The following is a 26,160-nucleotide window of genomic DNA, read 5'->3' as shown; positions in this document are numbered from 1 at the left end:
TCCATTGCAGTTCCACAGCACAACCAGTGTGGGAAGTAGAGGCAGTTTGCCCTCTCTTAAAAGACAGGAAATGCAAAGTGAAGGGAGCTGGGAGCTCCCTGCATTCTGGGTGACCTGACCACTGATGTGCAAGTCACACACTCCTGCCTTGGGGAGCCTCTGACCCATGCTCCTGCAGACATCCACACAGCCCTGGGACAAACAGCTGAGACCAGCAATACACGGAAATGGAAACAGCCACAGGAACATGAGACTGTTTTTCCACGGTCATTTTGCCAGGTCATCTAAGATTTTTATGGCCACAGTCTGAAGCACTGAAAGCAATCCCAATTAACATAGCTGGCTACCAAGATAATAACCACAGCTGTACTATTAACAATGTGAAAATTAGTTACTGTCTTCTTTTCAGTCTCTTAACAATTATCAAGGAGGGAAATTATCAAATTAGTTTTAATTACAAAATTAAAAATTACAAATTATCAAATACTTGTTTGTGCTCATGCAATTACTAGGCAAAAGCTAAATGTACCATATGCTTTTCAGTGTATACGAAAAAAGTGATTAAAAAATTCCTAAAAGAGGGCTTTAAACTTCAAGTCATATTTCTTTAGTCTATTAAGTAAGCCTAAAGTAGAAGGAAGAATTGTGAACCAAATGCTGATTAAAGCATAAAAAAATTTGTTAGTAAAGCATAAGCTAAAAAAATAATATGCATATGCCAGATGGCTCTTATCAGAGGTAAGTTAGTATCCCTAAAGATTCTTTATTTTTGTTTGTCACAGTTATCTGTTTCTATGGGCAGTTAAAACAGAGGAAATTTAATTAAGTACAGATTTATTTAACAAGGATGTTGTTTTTTTAATGAAACACACTCCCACTTCAACTTCCCAAGTGCAAAGAGACGTATTTACTGAAAAAGTGTAAGATAGAAGAATGATGTTTCTAAAAATTGAAACGTCATTAAAATGGGTACAACAAGCACCACAATTGCTCACAAGTTGATAAGACATTTTATGAAATAACAATAAAAATCCCAAACCCCATTTGCAAGGGCAAGAGAACCACTGTTAAACACTTCTAATGAGGCATTGCAAGTGACAGTTAGAAACATGGCAGAATTGTGCTGCTAAAAGAGAAGGTCTGGAAAAGATCATATACCTGGAGGTTCCAAAGAATTATACAAGATGGAAGGATCATTCCATTTCCCTATCCTTGAGGGACACACAGCTTGTTTTTTTTCTCCAGGGCAAACTATACTGTGATACCTTAAAACATGAAAAATCCCAGTGCTCCTCCTTTACTCCTGCCCATTACTGCTTGTCCATGTGCTGAAGCGAAAACCTTCACCTTTTTAGAGTAATTGATCTCATCAAAAACTCAGCATTAGGAACTTGTATGTGTTTCTAGCAGCCAGGTCACAGAGCTGAAACCTCCTCCCAGGGTAACACTCTGCACTGGAACTCAGTGAAGCAGGCTGAAGTTCTGAAATGTGACATTGACTCAGTATGGTCACAGTTGAGAATCATTTACAAAAATAAAGTCTTAATTTTGCAGAGAAGATCCAGTTTCAAGTAATGCACTTCCTCCAGCTATAACATCCTGCCAACACTATATGGAGCATTCACACAATTTTCGAAACAAACGTGAAGAAAAATACGTCAGGAGGTACTTCCCTGGAAATTGCTTCCCTTAATACGAATTTCACATAAAATTCACATAAATGGTTGGTTGAGCAGTCATTCTTAGAAGTCTGAAAGCAATTTGTTTTAAAGGTTTGAAAATTAAAATCCTGGCTTTCTTATAGATGTTGGGAGACCCAACAACAACACCAATGGAATCCAGCTTTTCTTTCCAGTCCAGACTGGAAAGCTGATAATACTGATACACAATACAACAAATGTGTGACAGAGTCCAGGCTTGCTTACAGCATATACTGATGAAATAAACCTAAGGACATCTAAATGTGGAACATCAGACACATGATTCTGCAAAAAAAAAATAATGCAGAATACTGCATCTACATTGACTCTGAGAAGAAAACCCTGACTAGTTTTTATTACCCAGTGTACAAAATACAGCCACTGGTTCTCAGGAGTTAATGCACATTCCAACTAATAAAAGACAAGGGAATGACTAAACTAGATTAGTTCAGGTTTTAGCCCTGATGTTTGAAAAACAAGTGAACTACTTCACAGCTCTGGAAAAAATCTGGAGATAACATTTATGTCATCTATTGTTTCAAAAGAAAACATTAAATCTCAGGAAAACTTCCTTAAAGGTCCCAGAAACACTGATCCAAGCCTGCAAGGATTCACTGGGTGCCCCATTGTTAGTCTTGTAATGCTTTTGGATTTACAATTAAAGTATACAGCTGGAGTTATACAGGGAATGAACACCTGCTGCCTTGATTTTGCATGCAGACTTTACTTCTTTATTTTAAATTTGCTGTGAGACAAGCTGGGTTATATTTCCACTGTAAAGGATATTCCAAAAGTTGACATCTTCCAAAAACATTTTGTCCTCTTAGAAAGATATACCCTAATTAAAATGAGACAAGACAACCTCTTCTGCTATCTTCTCTTTCAAATGTCTCTAAGTTTGGAAAGAAAATGTATTCTAGAAGAAGTAATTAACTATTTTCAGAAGTCTCTTATTAAGGAGTACAGAAAGCTAACATTTTAAGAGTTTTATATCAAAATATTTTCTAGGAAGTCACTTACTTTCCTGAAAATATAGTTGAATAAGCAACAGATTTCTTAACTAAAATTTGAAGAAACACATAACTAAAGTAATTCTCAGAAAAAGCACTTTGGAGCATTGACTTTTTCCTACTGTATGTTTGTAACTGCCCTGCACTGCAGGACTTACCCCATCTCAGCTGGATCCTTAGTCATTAGTCATCACAATAAAGGAAATGAGACAACAACATCATGTAGGTATTCAGAACACACAGTAGAGTGAGTATCAAGGGAAATGAAGCTACTCAAAGAAGAAACAAAATTTGCTTAAAAATTTTCTAGAAAATACCTATCACCTATATTTCTCATATAAAAACATCCTGATTTACATTCCAACTATTCCTAGGTAATTAATAATGCCAAGGTAAGCAGTCTTCAATATATTCAGGGAGCACCATTAACCAGTATTTCCAGTGAGATTGCTGGTATGCCTGCACAGTGATCCCCAGGAAGGGCTGAGGTGAAGCGTTCCTGAACCACTCCAAACCAGTGGGAGCCACTCAGGTCCCACTGAGTATCTGTCCAGGAGTTTGGGCTACAGTTTCTGTATTTTTGAGAGTGATATCAGTTTTTACCAATCCAAACCACTGACAGTGCAGTTAGGAGTTCAAATCACAAATAATAAAATCACTATAAACAAAAAAACACCATCCCACTTTACTGAACAGGATTATTTGCGTATCTTGCAACTATCGGGGGACAGGATGTCCAGACCCAAAACAATTCTTTAGTTCTATGACCTACATTCACTAGCACAGAGGTAAAGTCTGAAATTGCTGTGTGTAGTGACTTTGCCTTCCAGAGCATAGACTCTATATGCGTACACACCAGGAGCTTACAGCTCTTTTTACACCAAAATCTATTCCCTAAGTGTAGCAGTTGCAGCAAACAGCTACAGCAAGAATACCCTGGCTGATGCATTTCTCTTTTTTTTTCCCTGCCCCCCATAATTTAGAAATCTTTATTCTGTTTTTAGAACCTAATAGGAAACAGAACTACCCAGACACACAAGCAGGCAGGTGGTGCTGATCTGGCAATAGAGATGGAAGCAGAAGAAATTTGGAGCTCAGGGGGATTTGCCACTATGTTAAAATTTATCCCAGTTTCAGGAGCAGGTGAACAGAGCACAGCTCAGCTATAAAGCAGAACAAGTTCTCCTATACTGTTCCAGCAGAATATCATGGATGTGAAAACAAATATGACAGATCTGTCTTAAGAGATAGCAGCTTAATAGAACTTTGAAAAACAAAATTTAGTGCAGAATTGCACCACCCTTAGTGCTAAACACTAGGTACTTTTTCTACTACTAGGTACTAAAAAATTCTTCCGTTACTATGCACTGAGAATTCAGGACATGATGGGTTTATTTAGACATTAGACAGCTTTCTTTAATCATCTAAAAGAAGTATCATTAACCTTTAAAAAAAGATAACCAGATGTTTCTTTCTAATTGTCCTTCAAAACTAGTGTACTATTTGTACTGTATTTATTATGGATCAAACCCAGAAATTTTGAAATTGTTTTAACTTTCTGCTTATTAGCTCTGGCAACACTGCTGTTTTTAAAAAACGACCCACAAAGAAACCCTTCCAAAAATCCTCAGTTATGAACAAGGACATTTGCATCTAAGCTACTTTTCAGACTACTAAAATGTTTTATTTCCAAAACAAGTAACTGGATAAGATACCTGATTAAATTCACAGTATCTCATTTTTACTACGATGCATCTCTTCTCCAAATTTGTTTTCTATTTTGGCAACTCCACAGAAGGTCAGAGTAGCCTAATTTGTCACCCATCAAATCAGGACAGTTGCAAAAAAATGCTTGTTCCCATGTGCTGGTTCCACGTGGAAGGGTGGGGGGCGGAGCTGCCGGGAGGAACGCAGGGGCTGTTCCCTCTCTGGGAGCTTCCCCTCTGGGATGCGGGGACCAGTCGGAGGGCAGATTTGGTGGTCGGCATCCCAGGTGGCCAATGAGAGAGTTGTTTCGTTTTCATAAATCACATTGGTGGGGAGGGGGCCGCTCTTTCGGCTTCCGGCCTCCCTGGAGGTGCGGTGGCCTCTGGCCAGGGCCCCGGACCCCGGCCCGGCCTCCGTCCCGGCACCCCGGCCCTGGCTCGGCGGGGGGCCCGGCCCAGCACCGGCTCTGCGGGAAACCCCTGGCCCGGCCCCGGCTTGGCTCGGCGGGGCCACGGCTCGGACTTGGCCCTGGCCTGGTGGCCCCCGCCTCCGTGTGGCCCCGGCCCCGCTCGGCTCAGCTCTCCTCTCCACGTGGCGTGGCCGAGCAGGGAGATCGGGGAGCCATCAAAGGCACTCCCTTCCCCACCCCTGTTCTGAGAGAAGAGGCCTCCAGCTGCCCACCTGGCTTCTTCACATTCTGGATGTAATTTTAACTCTTTTAATGCCTGGATAAGATTCTCAATCTCCTGAGCTTCCTTAAACGAGAAGAAATTAAGCATGGAGACTACAGAGGTCAGCAGAATGAAGATAAAGTTCCTGATGGGAAGAGATTGAAAAGATGAAACTGATGAGCAGTTGAAAACATTTTTTTGTGGGGCAATAAGGGGACTGTGGCTACACTAAAATTCCTTTAAACTGTGAAATACACTTGGGGAGGTTTAAGTGCTTGAAAAGAAGACCTTTTTGCTTTGAGGAAATGGAGCTCTCTGTTTTGGGACTGGAAACATGGACAGAGACATTTAATAGAAAAAGAGATGAAGAGAATTTTGTCTTTCAGCAGCTTACCTTTAAAAGTGATACCCCAAGTGTGTAACATAACCCATAGCACAGCTCTGGAAGGACTGTGGAGATGAGAGGAGAGTCATAATCTGCAATATTTTCCCAGGTGGATGTAGATTGTGAAAGTGAGACACCCCCTAAGCCTAAACCAAAAAAGGGACTTTTCTCTCTAGAGTGAACTGAAAAAAGACTCTTGTTTCTGCAAAGGGCATCTCCTCTCATTTTAAGAAGCTTAAAAAATAATTAGTACCAGGAATATTCTGAGCCAATCACACTTAGTTAGAAGATGGGCAAGTATTGGAGCAGGGAGAGAGGAAAGAGGCATGATAAAAAAGAGGTATTTAAGAAAATTTAACCTGGACAAAAAGGCTACTAAGACATACTCTAAGTGGTAAGTACTATACATGAGTAATATAGAAAGTGCTGGAAGAAAATGCCAATTGGGTAATTTCAAGGCAGGATATAAGTTACCCCTTCTTGTCTATCAAATGCTTGAAGAGGAAAGTCTTAGGCCATTTCTCAAATGTAAGAAGGCATCAAGAATCTCTCTTCAACTGAGACATCATTGGAGGACTAATTGCACAAAATTTTACGCCTTTTGTTAGGCAAAAGCCCAACCAGCCACTTCTACATTTCAAAGACTCATGATAACAGTTGTTTTCCTTGCCCTGGGCAGAACACTAGAGAGTTTATCTCCTGCAGAAATTCTTAGTTTTCTTTCTGACTTCAAGGTGGAGTGGCTGACAGAAAATAATTTTAAGAATATTTACAATTCTTCTCCTACAGTGAATAAATGAAAACACAAGAGAAACTGAAAGGTTGATGCTAGTCCTATTCTAAAGAGTTACACGACAAGTAAAACATCACACACTCATCAAAGTCTCCGCTCTATGGCCAAGAAAGGCAACAATTTTTATGAAGAAAGAATTTGAATACATGTTTTTATTCTCCAGTACTTAGGAAGCTGAGGGAGTCAGTAGGAGGAAACTCTTGCTGAACTCTCTGTTTTGTCCATATGGAGCAAATCTGCACCACAACTTATCACTTTTGGTCTTGGAGAAAGTACCACAAGTATAAAGTTAGAACAGGTTAGTAGTGGCAAGGCTCCAGAGATGGAGAGACAAGGCTAGTCTGGTTCTGTCTTCTCATATGTCTCCACATCTAAAATGAAATCAGTGGGAGTGATGGCATTGCTGTCAAGGGAATAGCGCCTTCCTCCTGCAGATTACCAGGGGTAGTCATGGCAGCTCATACAAACAAGAAATGATACAGTTCCTATTCCCAGGGCAACATGACTGCACCCTCAGCTAGTGCCATCAACAGAGCAGAGAATCACAAAGTATCTTCAGATGAGGAGGACTTAATCACAGTATAAGCAGAGGGATTCCACTCTGTGCCAGCTGAGCAGGACTTTCAGGAGTCATCTCAACTTACATCCGTATCAGTAACACCTCACCTCTGAGAAGCTCAGTTCGAGAAAACTAGAAACTTTCAGGCTAGAAAGGAGAAACAAAAAGGACATTTGGTTGGTATAGTGTGACTACACAACTTCTTAAACTGAGACAACTCACACCATTGTAGGATGAAACAAGGAGCTTTTTAAATGCTCCATTTGCTTCCAAAATAGTGTAAAGACTTTAAAATCCTGGGTTAAAGTTCACATGAAGCACAATTACTTGAACAGTGACACATACTTCTTTGCTGGGCTTTTCCAAACCATCTGGAAGTGCTCTATGGAGCACAGCTTGAGGACCCATGTTCTGATTGATTTCAAAGGTCCCCACTGCAATTACAAAACCTGCTGCCCTTGCAGGCAGACTAAGTTTCAGGTCACAGTCACCTCACCCACCCTGGTGACACAAAAATGCCATGAATCCTGGTTAGTTTTGAAAACTGTGGAAATCTTCTTAACAAGACACATTTCCTAGAATGCAGTTAGCCTTACTTAGTACACACTCAGACAAAACTGCAAACCGACTAACAGAGACAGGCAGGGTCTGCTACCAAAGCCTCCTCAATCACCCTGCTTGAACACAGTTGCTACTGTCACTGAATTCTATTGAAAAGTCTTCTCAAAGAGATGACGTAAGATTGCACATAAGAACAGGTTTGGTCTTTATGCCCATTGCATAAGGAGCCCTTTCAAACGCAATGAGTTTGGTTTTATTTATGCTGTTTCAGTATTCAGTGTGGTTTTCATTAGAGAGCTAAGCCCAGTGTATTTAGGTTCAGTCAGGAGGACATGTACAATAATTGTTTAATGCAACATTTGGCAAAGTCTGTTTTATTACTTAAAAACACCAGAACCTTGGCAGTTGTTAAAAAAACCAGCTGGCATGTAAGTTGTTTGACTTAACTATTACCTCATTTTTTTCCACAATATTGCCAGAACTTCTTAATGACAGCAAACAGATGGTCAACATTTTTCAGTGTTATAGATAATCTCTTCCCGAACCAAATGATGGCATTTTATATGTTTAACCAGAAGGGAATTTGAACAAGAATTAGACATTATTTACCTATAATCCATCTTTACAAAAATAACTAGATAACAATCCCAGAATTACTTGTACCAGAATCCATGATCAGTGCATGTAACACTGCTCACACCTTGGCATTGTCAGTTTGAAAGAAATGACAGCATCCCCCAGTATGTTTTGTTTTTAACTGGTCAACCCATAGGCCATGGGTATCAAAATAGCAGTACAATGTCATCAGGGAGTAGGAAGCCACATTGAAACAGAGAGAAGTTTGAACCAACAGCATTAAAGAATTCGGTCACCAGCAAATACGTTTGGGTAAAACACTTCTGCAAAAAGAAACCATTTTGTTGAGTCAACACTTCCAAAGAAAATTGTCTTTCATCAGGAAATTCCTGACTGTTCCAAATAAAGTAATTAACCAGCTAAAGGAAAAATCAGCAAACATTATTAAAAATACAGTTTATAATTATTGCAATCTCATAGCAAAGAAAAGTCAACCAATATTCAACTAATTATCACAAGAGAGACACTTTGTACACCCAGTATTAAGTTGAGGGGATTAGTTACAGACAAAAGTTAATCTAAGATCTCTTGCCAATCTGACATTAGTTTATGCTAGATAACGATTAGATTAATCATCCAGTATTCTGGCCTCAGGTTACACTGCTCATTGCAAGGATGTTGAGGATCTGTCTATCTTTTCTTGCTTGTTTGATCTGCAATAATTCTATCAAAACCTCTTTGATTGCCCAGAGATAATTTACACTACATTTACTGTCATCATTTTAACTTCAGAAAAAACGTGGGGAATCTGGTTACACTAACCCTTCATTCAGATAGCAACCACATTTTGGAGCAAATCTCTCAATCTTAGTCAATTCCTCCTACTCGTGATGCTTTGCTTCACCCTCCAGTACAGTCTTGGAGTAGACAAAGAGGATTTTGTTTGACTGGGACCAGGTCAGGGGATGGGTTTCCTGGCATACCTGATGCACTCCAGTGGTCCTTTGTCTTATTGGACCAGACTCAATGCAGCGTAAAGTGTTCACCATGACCCCAGAACCAATTGCCTCATTCTATAGATACATCCCCTTCCAACTAGATCAGTTGCTGGAAACAGTCTCTGCAGAGATATTTTTTAAGGTAGGGAAGTAGTTCTATAACGCAATTAATAACTTTCCAATTGATCATATCCTGATATTTCAATGAGGTTTAAAGAACACATAAAAATATATTATTTTACATAATTACATACTACAGGGAAAAAAAAGAAATATAATTAGTAACATCAAGTTTTCCCAATTTACAGCTGTAGAAGCTGCCTGGGACACAGCCTCTCCTGAATAGTTTGTGAAGCCTTGGAAACAATTCTTAAATTTTTTTCCTTAATTTCTTTTTAGGGAGAATGAAAAAAACCCAAAATATTAGCTCCACTACATGTTGAGCAAAGTTTAAAACAAACTCTAATATTGTTATAAATTCCAAGATAAATGAACAGGCATAAGTGAACAGAAGAATGTACACATGCAACAAAGACTGGGTCTTCTACTTTATCTTCATGAATGTTTGAAAGTTGATGACATTATATAAAAACAAAAAAGCCAACATTATTATAAATAAATGACAAATGAGCTGCAAAATTACATGGTGCAGGCCACCAACTATTTAGTGCTTCTTGATACTCTGAAAGTATGAAAATGCCTCCTGCTCCCTGCTGATTTATCTGTCTTAGCAAGACAGCCATCAATACAGCATGAAACTTTCAGCAGCATTGTCCCTGTTCATAAACTATGGACAAACAGTGAGCAAGTGGAATGAAAAGTTTTAAACACAATAAATTCTTCTGACTGTCACAAAATTCTTCTAGCTGTAGATCACTCACCTGCACTGAAACTGAACATATCCTTGCACTAGCATAGGGACTAGTATCAGAACTCACATTTAGCTCCTCATTTAACTTATAATTTATTATGGTTGCTTTTCTTTCACCTTTCCTCTTATGCTTCATAATTTAATATAAATCACTTTTTCTACCCATCAGTTACTGTTCCTAAAGATGTAAGTCTTGTTTGCAAAAGTTGGTTCAGTATATGTCTGTGTTCAGACTGTCTCCTGCCCCAAAAAATTATATGTACTAGGGTTCATTTGGGTACTATCACAGCAGAATTCCCTTGCCTTAGTTAGATAACTGGTATCTCAGCTGGCCAGAAAAAAATGGGAGTAGGAACACAGAGATTTAGAAGATCTAGAGACTCCAGCTAGGCAGAGGCTCATGTAACCTCTGGGATGTTCCCTGGCATTTTCTTTGCAGAGCATTACATTAATGTTCATATCAAAATCAGTACAAGTTCTAACAGTGCAGTTTAGGGGAACGGAACAACCAGATCCAAAACTCCTAGGTGTAAAATCAGTTTCCTGGGCTTCACTTGCCATTACACTTACTGTCACAATCATACAATGTGTAGATACCTTCTTATGCACTTAAGTAGTAAGACCCACACACCCAGTTTAATCTTCTAACTCGGAGAAAACCAGACAAGATTCTAGCTGGACCCTTCAGGGAAGATAACACTTCTCCACAAATCACTGGATTTGGAGTAGTAACTCACAAATCTTTACAAGATAAAAACTGGTAAGGAGGGGAGAATGGCTGCAATGGTCAGGAGTTTGACCATTGACTTGCATAGAGATAGGCTTTTCATTAACTCATCATTAGATTAAAGAACCAATCACTGGCTAAGACAAAGAATGCTTCCCTTCTTGTGCAGGCTTCGCAGTAAATTGGATCATATCAAGAGTCAATGCACAGCCTAAAATTGGTACAAGGCAACATTACGGCTTTTCAAATGTAATGCAAGCATTCAGACAACAGAACCGAAATTTTGGTCTTTTAGGAGATGTGCCCTACCACTCTGCTAGGAGACCTCCCTAAGGGGCTTCTAGACAAGTACTGTACCATCCTTTCTTCAGAAAAGAATCTCAACTATTCCACAAACTGCTGACTCACTGCATAGAAATAAGTCTTCTGACAAGGTCAGTGTTACAGATAGTGAGATTATATTGGTTTGTTGAGTTTTGGAATGAGTTTTTTTGGTTGGTTGGTGTTTCTTTGTGGGTTTTGGTGGTTTTTTAATATATCCTGCACATACACCTGCAGTGTATAGCAAAAACAAGAACGTGGGCACCTGTGGATTACACACATCTACACCCCATTTCTAGAGATATCCCTCACTAATCAAAAAGTCTGAGGCAGTTCTGGTATTTTATTGCCTAAATAAAATTTTTAAAGCTTGATCTGACCAAAAGTGCATTCAGGGAGGACATTTAAGGACACTGTCTATATTATTTTCATGTCAACTTATTGTCATTTTTCCTGTGCTTTTTAGCGATTTCCTTCTTTTAAAAAGAAAGCTTAGCTTTATTCTGACTTGGTTAATTGTGGAAAATTAAACAGCTGAAACATTTTTTTAAACAAAATATGGATTCAGGGTATTGACAAAGTCCTGTCTCAGTTTCTGAACTTAAAAGCTTTGCAGCAGTGGAGAAGCAGCTAGGCAGGAAGTCAAGGAATAGCTTCAGGCCGTAGAGTGTCCTGAAAGAAACAAGGCGGCGTGCTATAGGATACACAATCACACCATCCACTTTCCCAGTTTACCCAGTCACCTCCATATCCTCAGGCACAGCAGGCCTCCAGTAGCTGCCTGCAGAAGTTCAACGAGGTGTCAGGAGATTCAGCACACTTGATGGAACTACTTTTGTAAAAGGGAAAGGTTACCACTTATAGCAGACAGTTTACTCCATAGACAGGTCTCAGCAGGATGCATTTGAAGGACTGAAAATGCCCTACCGATACAGGTCACACAAGAAATAAGCTAAAAGCCAAATGAACTCTCAGGTCAGCAATGAAAACAGCCTAAAATCTTTGTGACATCTTAACAAAAGAGATGCCAAGAGCTCAAATTGCAAGGTCAACAGCGTTGTGGACACTTCAAACAATCAAGTTGGACCCTGGGAATGTAAAGAGACAGAAGAATGATGCTCACTGCCATCTAAATGTCAAAGCATTTACAGGATATTGTGTTCCAGAACCAAACTAGGTCTGCCCCTTACTGTATCTAATCACAAAAGGTATTGAGCTATTCACTTTAGCTCATATTGTAGGGTTTATTGAGAACTTCCTTGCAAAGTTCTTCTGCTTATCTGTTTAGACATGTTTTCTCTCTGTCACATGATGAATTGAAAGAATTCTTGTATTTCCAGAGCAAACATATCACCAGTTATCAATTAAGCATTCACACACAACTCTGTCTGAAACTAAAAAAATAATCATTTTAGAAACAATAATTTTTAAATATCAACATTTTTCTAAATTCAGTCCAAAAAGTAATGCCTTGCATACACACCTACTATGTCTCTGAAAACGAAAGGAAAAAATCAGGATTGCTAGTGTTTAAGTAAGACTTAATTTCTTTTGTTTTCACTCAGAGGATGAGTTTTCAATATGATGTTGGGAAGTACAGCTGATTAATTAAACAAGACAACTAGTATTATTTCCCTTCTCTTTAAGCTTTTCCAATTCCTCAAGTACCTGCTTTGTGCACTTTCTTCCTTTCATTTCCAAAATCAAAATATGTAAACAATTTTTGTACATTTTAAAATGCTCTAGAGCTTAGGATAAAACATTAAATAAACGGTGTCTGGACAAAAATTAACATTGCAGTTGAAGGCAGGGTGAAGTGAGTTACTGCATTCCAGTAAGACAGGAGATAAGCAGCTGCATTAAGATAAGTTATAAATAAATTAGAAATTTTACAGAAATCTTGCTTAAACATTTGGTTTCTTCAAATGAAGACTTCAGAGAGAGAGACTTTAGCTACACAAGCAACTTTCTCAAAGGCAATTGCTTAGGTCCATTCCAAGTTATTATTCTTCCACAACCAAATACACAAATCAAAAACAGTTCCACAAATAAAGACGAAGCTATTATACTGAGGCCTGGGCAAAATCTGTACTAGAAGCCCACACTACTTTGATTTTGCTAATTTTAACTGTTGTAATCTACTTAAAGACCATCTGACTTCTTTTGAACTGGGGCTCAGATCACATAAAGAAATAGGATTCTATTGAAGACTCATTACAAAATGAGCTATTTGTAAATCTTTAGAACAGCTTTTGAAATCTTGGCCAGAGACATTTGAAATGCAGCTGGTCATCATCATTTCTCATTTCATGAGGTCATTAGATTGAGAATTACACATATTAACATGGCGTTTACTTATTTATTTATTTCTAAAAATATTTATAAGAGGCAAGGACAAGTTATATTTGTGTAAACAAACTTACCCGTGCACCCTTCTCTGGAAAACATTTACATCCAGCACTGCAATTGCGGCCCCCACATGGCCCACTGTAGGACTTCTTTCCACCCTAAAAAATAAAAAAAATTTTAAAAATTATAAAATTGAATATCATAACTATTTGTTAGCTGAAGATCTCCTTTCATTAAAACACTTGGTATCAACACTTTTTACCTAAATTACCTTTGTTGTATGAATTTGCTGGGAAGTAATTGGGCAAAATGCAATTACATTTTAACTTCTCCACAACTGGGTCCTTTTTGGAATCACCAAATAAACAGAAAAAGTTGGGTTAGAAATTCTTTGAGGACAAGTGAATTTATACAAGTTGGAGCTCTTCTGCAAGGTACAGAGCACTTCCTATGGCTCTGAAACCCACAAAACTAGACAATGTTTTGAGATACTCAGTACACTATTAGACGAGGATCATAATTGGTAACTGCAACTTGTGCCTCAATCATCCTGCATAAACAAGTTTCTTTATATCAATAGGAACTATAAAGACAAATTTATTTTTGGGACCTTTGCATTTTTCTAAGAACAAGAAGCTAAACCACGAGAACAAAAGCTACTGGATGAGAGAAAATGGCGTTTTTAACTATGAACACATGTGCAAGGAAGTGTGTAGGAAACCATCATGAATTTGGATTTAAACTGAAAATATATTCCAAATTTGCTGCACTGGCATTAGTTGTTTCAAGAATAATTACAGTATTTATGTTAATCTGAAGTCCTTATATCACAAACTTAATTCCTATCTAATAGAGTACATGAAAGTTAACTACACGAATTTAGTTTAGAGAGTTTGACCTGCTTCCACACTGAACAGGTTTGAAAAACTGGGCTTCCCAAAGCCCTGCAATGCTACTGACAATACTGTGAGTCCTGGAAAGAAGGTCCCCTTTAGCAATGAAGTTTTGTGACACACTGTGAACACAGTCTCTAAGGAAACGTTCACTGTCCAGCATGCTCAGGTACAGTCCCTAGGCTTTGAAATTCTGAAACAAATAAACATTTAATCTTCTCATATGAATGTGATCAAACTAAATGCCAAAACAAGTTAAGACTGGAGCCATAAATTTCCTTACTACAAGCGTTCACAGGAAATATTTTTAAAGCCTTTAAAATTCCCTGATAGTGAGAAATGTGCAAAATGAAAGACAATTTATGCAAGCTTCTCAACTTTTGGGCTTCTTTGAATCAGCTTTCTCAGAGAAAGTAACTAGTCTGACATCACTTGATCAGTGTTCTGCTGCAGGTAAATGAAAAACCCCTATACATGCTGAGGTTTACACTGTTTTGCTAAATTAAACACCTTTGGTTTTAGAATGAACAGATATTAACAAAAAGCCTTAAATCCAATCTCCCATACTATCCAGAAAGGAGTGTTATCTCTTGCTGTAAAATAGTCACAACAACCTTAAAGCAATTCTAACGGGCATCAAGTGAAACCACTCTGCAGACTTTTTGGCAGCTTTGCTCAGATGAGGCCCCATTAGATACACGGCTCATTAAAATCCTATGGTGGGATCTAACACAAAACTGAAGTAAGGCACCACATGAAAGGCACCAGAACAGGAAATGCATCACAATTCCAGCTGTCAGCAGCAGAAGATAAAGAATGAAGTAAAGGTAAAAAAAAACAAAAAACCAAAAAAAAACAGTTAACAAAACAAAAATTACCATGCAGCCTATAAACTACCCAAAAGCAAAGAAAAGAAGACAAACTGTATCTAGAGCTTATTGACTGTAAGTGCATCTCCAAGCTTTCTGCTCAGACAAGGAATGATCATCATGAACTTGAGTCTGCAGTGTGCAACAGCAAGGGCTCAGTACATAAAAACTGGTTTGTAACGAACACTGTGCTGAAAAGTCATCTCTTTGTGAAATTATTTTTAGAGTGAAGTGCACTGAGATACATATTTTGCCATTCTTATATGCACATTTCACAGTGGAAATTTGGATGCATTGCTAAGCAATGTGTATCTCTATTCTTGACACTTAACCTTATATTTAAACTCTTCTCACAGAGCTTTACACCTCCAGGTGGTAAGTTTATGCTTTCCCAGACTTACTCAACCTTAAATTCTTTAGAGATTTAAACAATCAACTTTTTCTCCAGCAGTCTTTTGCACAAGCCCTTGGGGCCCATGGTTATGCCCATTCAGATGCCTGCTAGGAGTGAGCAAAGAAGCTTCCTTTTACCATAGCTCTGTATCCCTCTAAGGTCACTGCCTTGTAATAGTTGCTGTCTCAGAGCACTATTCCCCTGCCAGGTCTTTCCCAGTGGCAGAGGACTGGACAAAAATCCATTATTTCTTCTATCCCTCAGACTCCTGCTGCTCCCATCAGTGATGCAGTGTAGTAAATATAGCTCCAGTCAAAAGAAATATCTCTTTAGTTTATAAAGCTGGATAAAACTCTCACTGAGCTTTGTGGAAAACTGAAAGTATGCAGGACGTTGAGACACATCCAGAGGAGGGCAACAAGGCTGGTGAGGGGCTTGGAACACAAGCCCTATAAGGAACAGCCGAGGGAGCTGGGGTTATTTAGCCTGGAGAAAAGGAGACTCAGGGGTGACCTTACCACTCTCTACAACTTCCTGAAAGGTGGCTTCAGTCAGCTGGGAGTTGGTCTCCTTCATCAGGCAGCAACTGACAGAATGGGAGGACAATCTTAAGCTGCGCCAAGGGAAATATAAGTTGGATATTAGGAAAAAGTTTTTTACGGAAAGAGTGATCAAGTACTGGAATTGTCTGCCTGGTGAGCTGGTGGAGTCACCATCCCTTGTTGTGTTTAAAAAAAGACTGGATATGGCACTCATGCCATGATTTAGTTGAGGTGTTAGGGGATGGGTTGGATTCCATGATCTTGAAGGACCCTTCAAACCTAGTGATTCTGTGATTCTGTGTCCCTATTTTGTGCAAAATTGTGTTCACCATGTACTCCTAGGTCTCTTTTTCACAGCATGAGAATTCATTTTGCTCACTTGTGAATGAAGGCATTCGGAAAGGAAACAAAGCAAATCTAGTTGGCTCAAAACCAGGTATAGGTGCCCTGAGCATTTTATTCAGGGGAAGTAGCTGACATCAGAGACTCTATGACTTTAAATTGCAAACAGCCATGTGCGCAGTATTTGTGAACACAACTCTAAAGATTGCACAGTGTTCTCTTCTGAAAAGGTTAATACATTTTCCCATTCAAACATATGAATGCAAGGTCATTAAAATATTTACAGATTGTAACCTGACCCTGTAAACATGAGCCAGTCATACTTGTTCTGTGCATGTATTCAGGGAAGAGATTTTTTCCCTACTGCTCTACATTTCAGATAGATGAATATGCTCTTAAAAAAACAAAATTAAAAATAAGGTTATTAGAGTGGTAAGCTCCACCATTATATGAGAAATTAATGAAACCATTTTCATTTCATTGCATGGAAGCATACCAAGACCTTTAAAACAAAAAACAAAATAGCAGCATTTACAAAAACACATACTCTGAGATTTAAATACGAGATTTAAATAGCTGTAATATCAACTGAGTAACATACATCCTGATTTTAACTGAGTTATTTCAGGCTTACATAAGAATCACTACCATGATTTCAATGTAGAAAAAACCACTCTATTTGAGAAGTATTGATACAAGTGAGAAACTATAATTAAAAGACATTCAAAACCAAAAGTCGTTGTAAGGACAATTTCTCTCGTGCTTCTGGTGCACCTCTATCAAGCATTTATGCACAGTTGATTCATGAAGAAGCAGTGGCATTCAAATCTTTCTGTTGACTTCAGCCTGTTCTGGATTGGAGCCAAAGAGAGTAAAGAAACCTCATAGCTGTGATGCCATAAGAGTGTTCCAGAATGCTCATTCCAGCTCCTCTAAAGTAACATACAAGGCAACAGAATAAATGGAAGGACTTGCCTGCAAATCCAAAAATTGTAGGTAGGAGTAAACCATCTAACAAAGGACTTTAGGTGGAGACCTCCAGGAAGCACAGCTAAGATGCAAGAGCTGGGGCTCAATTTTGCATCAAAACTTCTGCTCTGTTTCAAAGGATCAACTGCAGAAGACTTAAATATCTTGTCTGCAGACAATTACTTCAATCAGATAGGAAAATGAAGCCAGAGGAATGGGCTGAGAGCATGTTTTGGGAAAGGACTGAAGAAAGGTTAAAAACATCAATTTTATCATGAGGAAGCTAAAGTAGCAGTGGTGGAAATGGGAAAATAAATTGGAAAATTTTAGTAAATAATGGATTCTAAGGAATGATAGCATGCAAAACTGGAGTGTGTAAAGTATGTGGAAAAAAGAGCACACTCATGATAAAAGAGGAAAAAAGGATGATGACAAAAAAAAAGTTGATGATAAAACAGAAAGTGAAAGAATCTCTAACTCGCATACAGTTATGACAGGGGTGATGGTTTTTTTTCCCCAACGCCTGTCTTCAGTAACTTCTCAAGTTAAGGACTGCTCCATTATAGCAGTACAAAATCATAACAAGAAACTTCATAATCAGAAGATAAAAAGGAAGTATAATTAAAACTTACAGAATCTTGAAATCAGCAATGTTCATATAATTCAAAATCTTATTACCTGCTGATGACTAACAAGGAAATTATGTTCACAGTACCAGACACTCAAACACCCTTGCAAAATTTCACTGCAAAAGTATCTCTAGTATCTCTGTTCATTCATGAGTTGCTGTGACAACCTCACTCATTGGAGCATTCATGGCTTTTAGTTAAATTCCTGAATGAAGACTTGGATGGTGATATAATGGCCCTATGCATTCATCAGAAAGGCAAATGCCGGAAAAGTGAACAAATTTTATTTAAATAGTGTTCTCAATACCCCACTGCTGTTTAGCAACACTTTACAGGGCCATCAGTAACTGAGAAGGTACAGAAACAGATCTCTGGCAAGAATATATAAATCAGCAACAGGGGTGACTGTCAGGGAGAGAACATTGGCTTCCATGTTAACAGATTTGAATCTGGCTCAGAATAGCTCCATCTTCAGGGCATCAGCCCCAAAAGTGTCTCAGCTTCTCCACTGTGCAAACAGTTGTAACAAAATTATTAGAGAAGGAAAACCTTCACCTAAAGTTAAAGGGATGCTCACAGTATTTATCATCAAAGTATTTATCAGAAGGTAAGCTGGCATGTGTCCCCTGTGATTCATCCTACAAATTTGTACATACAGACCACATACTTTGAAAATTCGACAGCAATTTTTTATTTGTATTTTATTTTCAAATGCATCATTCCCCAAGCCATCTGTTAAAAACCTTTTTCAAATGAAAGCTCCAGAGCTGACTATTAAATAGTAAAACCCAAGAAAATATTGGTAGAATCTGGCCACACTTTTAGTGATACTTGAGGCAAAATACTGATGGATTAGAGAAGTGAAGGTAGGAGTGGCATCTGACTTCCCACAGCAAAGTAATCTACTAAGCTCTCTTTGTATCTTTTGGATTTGAGTGAGGTGAAAAAAAAAAATCTCTGCTGTAACAGCTTTCTGCAGTGAAGACACACTAGGGGTCAATGCAGCTTTATGTGTGGGAGACGGCTGGGAGAAGGATGCTTGATCTTTCTGCTGGGGAGACAGCGACAAGCAGGATGAGCACAAGGAACTCCACAGCAAGGGACATGAGCAGAGCCTCTTAGCCAGGGACTTTTGAGTAATTTCTTTACATGGTCTTCAGGCTCAGCTGACTCAGCATTAAACATTGTCTAAAACACAGATGGAAGCTGCAAACTGGAAGCTTCAGCCAGACAATCCTCAATGCACTTCACTCTAGTCCTTTGCTATTCTGTTTGCATCCTTCAAGGTATTGTCAAAGAAGCATAACTACTCCTGTGTTCTCTCCTAAGCAAAGTAAATCAACTTGTGGCAAAAAAAGAAAAAGAAAAAAATAATCCTTCCAGGAGGTCTACTTGGTTTGTGTACATATGGCACACATTAGTATTACTTTATTATCTACTACTTTATTTACCTGATGAAAACATGACCTTCACAGAAACAAGTCTGCACGCTGCTGTACTCTATTAAACATATCTTTAGTGAAAAAATACCAAAATAATCCATTCTACAACTCCATGCTTAATTCTGATAACATCATTGAGACCAAAGAACACATCTGAATGCCCTGCAAAACAAAGGTGAACTTGGGCACATGCTGGCTTTGCTCAGAGAAGGCCTCAGAAACACCCTCAGGAAACCTCCCTCAGCACAGAGCAATCCTGCACAGAAATAAGAATATGCATTAGTTCCTCCTGGATTTGCCTCAGCTTCCACAAAGGCCAAAGCAGTACAGAAGACTGCCCCTTCCCTGCCACAGGTGACTCTGAACATGACATGGAAAGAAAAACCAAATGGCATTATTCCTTCTTTAGGAATAATCACCTTGAGAAAAATGAAAATATCTCTATAAGAGAAGAAGTGTTATTCCAAAACACATAAGAGAAGTATGTGAAACTCCCTCTTTTATCTGACACTTTTATTTTAAATAAATATGCCATGTAGCTTTTAGCTGGAATGTGCCACATGTTTCTTTTGATTAGCCAACAGGACAGAGTAAAATGTTTGGAATATTCCAGATTCCTTCTTTGTCACATTAGAATAAGGTTGCCCTCAGCACTGAATGCCCAGGTATGCACATTTCCACAGACATTTAAACAACATAGACAGCAACTTTTCTCCACAGCAAAGTGACAGAAATAATCCTGATTGGCCACAGCCACTTTTATACCTCTAGTATTTCCAGAATGCATACATAGGAAAGCTTCTAGATCACCATCCCACAACATGGTACATGATAAAAATATCTGGGACTACTTCAACCACCACATTATTCTGACAAATTATTCTTATTCTGCAAATTCCGTATTTTGGAGAGGGAACACAAGCACTCCTCCTAACTGCAGTAGGGACTCAAAATTTGCACTAAATAATCTCACACAGAGCCTTCTATTTAAATTGCTGGTCACATTATCAAGCCAGTCATTAAGAAACTCTGATGTCCCATGCTTAATTACCAGAGGATTACAGTTTTAAAAAGGAAAATGAGTGACTAAGAACTAGGTTTACTTTAAAAAAAATGTTCCTGTAACTAGAGATTATTGCTGCTGGAGCTTATCATTAATAATGGAATTTAAACACAGATGGGCTAGGCATCTCCATTTTACACAAAAACAATTAGCTAAACGAATGGTTACAGACACAGTATTTGTCTGTTCAAGTTATTAATATACTTATCCCAGATTAAATTTCCAAGATCGATGGCACACGTTCAGCTGCAGACAGGGTGGAATCTGCCGAGAAACTCTCTTGGCAAAAGTTAGCAAAAGTATTATGGCCCACAAGTATAAAATTCACCCATCTTTTCCAGTTCATTTACAATATCTACATCAAGGTCACTCCTTCCTTCTGAGGTGGGACAGATAACTCATTTGCTCTCACCTAAGCTTTCATCCTATTTTTTAAATAGACAATCTTCATCACACGTTACAGAAGGGCCAAAAGACCCAAACAGCTGAAAGTCTATATAATTATGGAGTATCTAAATGAAAACATACGAGTCATCTCCTGGAACTGTCAGAAGACTACGTGTTATAGTACCAACATGATTAACTCTTTAACCTCCATGTCTGTAGATTCTATTCCCTTGCATCTTGTGATCCTGAAAATAAGAGCTGGCTTGTATGTGGATGCATCTCACTAGTTTCCCTGGAGGTTTTGTCATTGACTGAAGCAAGAACAGAGTAAAGCCACTGCAAATAGCACAGTGAGACACCCCACTGAGTTTAAAGTCCTCGAGGAAAGATTTACTACAACAGCTTTGGAAATTACCATGCACATACTGTGTTCTTGGTTAATTAAATCACAAAAGAAACCAGGGAGGCACTATGTGCTCCACCCACAAAATACTTCAAAGAGTAGAATCGCAGAGAAATTGCTCTCCTTTATGGGAAGATGTCTATACTGTGTTTGATTTGGTCCTTGCACATTTGGTCCTTGCTGTTAACTAATGTTTGGGCATCATAGTAGTAAACATAATTAAGAAAAAAATGTGTTTTTTTTAAAAAAAGTAAACATCTTTGGAGCTGTTCCTCTACCCCCTATGCTATTTCTAGTGTACTATTTCTATCTTCAGGGAGTGGGACTCATCAAGTCGCAACATGACCCAGGAGCATACGACTGTCTACTGTTTGCTGTTAACAACTTTGGAATCTTGATTGGTCATTTATCCCTTATGAGAAATGTAGAATACTGCCAGGATATCAGTACCATTTACAAACATCTTGTGCTAGCACAAATATCAGTGATAAATCAGTTCCTCAATGTTAAAATGAAAAATAATGAATTATGCATATAGTACATCCTTAAAATTGTATGTACATCTGTGAGCATCTTCAACAAAGCAAACAAACTAAAGAGTAAATTCAGACATGTTGTTTGTCTGTAGCCCTACAACTCTGCAAAAGAAAAGTTGCATAAAAGGCCCATCCAAGCAGCAAATGCAGTCTAAATGCCCTTTGAAGTCCAAAGGCTCCCCATTTAGTCCCTAACAGAGGGTAAATCAGTTGGCAATTAAGAATTTTCCAACACTATAAAAATATCAGAATTATAAAGAGTAAGCAATAGGTGGAAAATCATAAAAGTAAATTATGTCAAAAAACCAAGAGTATGCATTTAAGATACTATATCATCATGTAAGAAGGCTCACATAACTAACCATGGATTTACTAAAGTAATTCCCTTTTCTAGCTATAGTTGTAGAGAGCAAAGTGACTTTGATGAGCCCTCCTATCATACTGATGAAAATAACCATATGTTTCTAGACATAGCTTATCTATAAACATATTTATCTTAACATTCTCTATGAACACAGTGGTGGTCTTGCAAAGTATTTTTCAAACAAACTATCTCTGGGAAGAGACAGGGAGGGCAAAAATTTTATCTGCTGGAAATACTACATGTCATATCTTTTTTTCATTCCATATGGAACAAAGGTTAGGAAAAAAGAAAACCTGAACAATAAGTCTTTTCAGGATAAGATAAAATGGATGTTTTTGACTTTGGAGAATGATCTGGGCACACTTTTCACATTCTGCAGCAAGGCCCAGGAGCTTGGGTTTCAGCAGCATGTGAATCCAAAAGCCTGCAGGCTCTGGCTGCTGATGGGAGAAAAAAGAAAAAAGAAAAAAGAAAAAAGAAAAAAGAAAAAAGAAAAAAGAAAAAAGAAAAAGAAAAAAGAAAAAAGAAAAAAGAAAAAAAAGAAAAAAAGAAAAAAGAAAAAAGAAAAAAGAAAAAAGAAAAAAGAAAAAAGAAAAAAGAAAAAGAAAAAAGAAAAAAGAAAAAAGAAAAAAGAAAAAAAGAAAAAAAGAAAAAAAGAGAAAAAGAAAAAAAGAAAAAAGGAAAAAGAAAAAAGAAAAAAGGAAAAAGGAAAAAGAAAAAAGAAAAAAGGAAAAAGAAAAAAGGAAAAAGAAAGCCAGGCAGGTTTTCTTTAGAAAAAAACTTATTTCCTAGCAATCATCTACAACAACAGATTCTTTGGGGCCTTTCAAGTTTTACCCCCAGCAATATTCCCAATGAAAGTCACTTTTTCAAACCCATGGGTGCAAACTGTCCATCAGATGGAAGTGAACAAAAGCAAGTAACATCCAAAAATGTAGATATAAATGTAGAGGTGAAGGGATGCAAGAAAGAGACAGAAGAGCTTTAGATCAGGCAGAGAAGAATAACAAGAGGTTGGAGGACACAAGGATGCAAATTCAAGACTTTTAGATAACAGAAATAAAACCCTTTCCAAATTCTGCCCAACCCATATAAACAGCTGCAGCCAAGTCTGTTTGCTCCCCATTCTCCAGTTGAGAATGTCTGGGCTGCTTTGAGAGATGCAGGTCCTGCGCATTCTCTGGAGTCCCACCCTCACTTCACATTCAACAACAGCTCTGAGGGCAGCTCATGACAGGCCCTGGAAATTCAAATAGGGGACCAAGAAAAAATTCACAATGAAACAATGCAAATGTGCTTTTCTGCACTTCTGCTCTGTAGAGGAGCAATGGCATAGCCCCTGGAAGAGGTTCCTGGATCTATCTCTGAACCTGGTTGGAACACATGTGCAGAACAAACAAAGCACCACAGTCCACAGTTTTAAATAATCACTTAGGACTCTAAGGGTTCTGGTTTATCTGATGAATTCAAGATGTAAAATCAACCTGTGGCTTTATTGCCACAGAATAATCACACTTTCATCATACTTAGATATAGCACATAATGTGCACAACAGGATGTTGCATTTACTATTACAGCTGTTGGTTCAGATTTGTTTTCAGGGTTGCCCTTCTCATTTCACTGAGACTTTCAAGCAACCTGTCCTTTCATGGTAAAACAATCCCTCGTAGTAATTCTGCCAGACAAGTCCTTCCCTGCAGGGCACAACTGCTTTGCTCAAGGATTCCCCTGCAGTCTGCCCAGCAAGCATACCACATACTTACTACGCGGTTGAGCCCTATGTAAATTAGACAGCAACTCGAGAAACCAAAAAAGGCTGTGTTCTAAACGTTGGAGAAGACCCTGGCCCATCGTGATAGCTTCTCTTCCCAAAGGCATTGATAAAGGAGAAGTGAGAAAACAAACTGAGGTAAAGAAAGTCAAATAAAATGTCAAAGGAAATTTAAGAAGTTCCATTGTGTAGCCATGTATTTAAAATACTGTTATGGCTATTTAATTTTAAGTAACACTTCTGAGCAGAGCGGATGTCTATTCTTAAACTGTTGATCTTGCAAACTTTTGCCAAGACAAAATGTATAATCTCCATTATGGATAATCTTACCTGTCTGGAGTGGAAAAAGACAAAAAGCCCTTATAATATTTATCTAGATTAAACAGATCAGAGAAGGTATAGCTTGATGCAGTATTTTGACAGGATAAGAATATGTTTGCCAAGGAACAGGCACTGATTAAATCTGAGACAAAGTGTGCCACAAACATTTCTCCCAGGAAACCAAAAAAGGACAAAACATAGAACTGGCAGAATAAATGTATAATTTTCTTTTTAAAATATCCTGTTTTTTAAAGTGTGTTTCTAGGCTATGAAGGAGATTATGAACTTTAGAGTGATATGTTAGAAAACACAGAAAAAAATGTCTCACTTAGCTATTACTGGATAAGGGAAGGAAAAACTGAAACAAAAGAAAACTATTTTTAGCAACAGCTAAAAAAAAGAAAATATATCTTTGGAGACATCATTATCACAACCTCTCAAGTTGAAAATAATGCAAATATTAATTTAATATTTTAATTTCCTTTTTTCCTCTATGTAAGTAAAACTTCTTTTAGATTTTTTTGTTTCACATACTATTTTATACGTTGAGGGGGTAGAAAACAAGGCTTCTGTTTTCAGACTATTTTACAGATAAAAAAAGGCATACAGTGAGCATATGCAACATCAACCTTTGGATGTCCAGTTTGTTATAGAACCTGACATGAAACTTGAAAAAAATTATTTTTCAGTCTTTATTAAACCATGCAAAGGAAAATCTGTCATCAGAAAGACTGAAACTATCTATAAAATTAGATTGTGGTGTCTGGTGCAATTTAGAACAGAAATGCCTAGTTGATATAATCTTCAGAAGTCTTTTATGCCAAAGGCATAGATCTTTATCAATAGGTGTGTGTGTCCTTGCAAGCAACTCTTTGAAGTCGTGACTTTTAAAAATTTTTAACCCTCTATCCCCTTTTACCACTACCCAACCTAAAACCATACTGCTTGGACTTCTCGTTTGGGAGATGACAAAAAGCAACTCAGGAAGTAAAAGCAGCTAAAATGAAGTCTTAACCAATTAACATAAAAAAAATTGACAAGGCTAAACAGTTGTTTTTAAAAGTCCAAGCAAGTAGGTTTACGGAAGTCAGTTTGTAAAATAATAGTCATCTAGTAAGAGTATATTTATTCTGCTTAAGGCATTACCTTGCTCTGTCTTCCCTGAAACCCATTAGAGATAATAATGGATGACTCAGAGGATAAGGCTTTTCATTTAAGAACCAGCTGCCATTATATTCAAAAGTAAGTTTTACTAAAAAGAAACAAAATTTAAAAGAGGAAAAAAAAATTAAAAAGTAATTACTGCTAAGAATGGATACTGTCACAGTTGAAACGATATCACCAAATAACTCATCTGAAGCTTTTAAAATGTCCTAAATTGTGTCTGAGTTCATTTATTTCTTAGCTTCAGGCATAGTGTGGTAAGGGATGACCTACAATACACTTACAGCACCTACCCAGGAGATTAAAAATTGCTGTACATGCAGTGTAGAAAACACACTACTAGAAAATTCTTAGTAACTTAATATCCAACCTTGAACATTATCACTCAAAACAGCAAACCAAACAACTCATGAAACAAAGATTACTGCTAAAATTTACAGTCTCATTGAGCACCATGCTAGCTAAGCACAGCTGTTCCTCCTGAGAAAAAAACACCCACGCTATTTCAAACAATTTTTTTCAAGGACTTTGCCAGCTTAAGCAGTTTCTTTTTATTCTTTTGGCCCCATTAATAATGGTAACGTGACAAATATAAGTTACAATTCTAAAGAAAGAACAAACTGTCCTTCTCTATACTGGATATTAATTTCTCCTATGTGTTTTTGTACAACCTGTCGTATTGTACTTTCACTTGCAGGCTATTTAGCTCAAATTGTATTGTATTAAGAAAAGACTACTCCATTTTTCCTTAGCTGGTAAACTGGATTCTAACTTTTACATTAGCTCCTGTAGAAAAATACCATGGGTCGTGACACAAAACAACAGATGTTCTTAAAATAACAG

At 37.9% G+C, this 26,160-nt stretch overlaps 1 protein-coding gene across 1 annotated transcript in view; it reads right to left on the bottom strand.

The window, feature by feature from the left end:
* Positions 1 to 26,160, bottom strand: part of COL4A6 (collagen type IV alpha 6 chain) — a 121,090-nt gene that overhangs the window by 70,282 nt on the left and 24,648 nt on the right. Inside the window, exon 3 of the mRNA XM_056491632.1 lies at positions 13,303 to 13,386. Within this exon, the coding sequence (XP_056347607.1) occupies positions 13,303 to 13,386 (84 nt within the window). The remainder of the gene's footprint in view (positions 1 to 13,302; positions 13,387 to 26,160) is intronic.

Source organism: Oenanthe melanoleuca, chromosome 4A, assembly GCF_029582105.1.
Source record: "Oenanthe melanoleuca isolate GR-GAL-2019-014 chromosome 4A, OMel1.0, whole genome shotgun sequence".
Classification (NCBI taxonomy): Eukaryota; Metazoa; Chordata; class Aves; order Passeriformes; family Muscicapidae; genus Oenanthe; species Oenanthe melanoleuca.
This window is presented reverse-complemented; position numbering and strand designations above follow the sequence as displayed.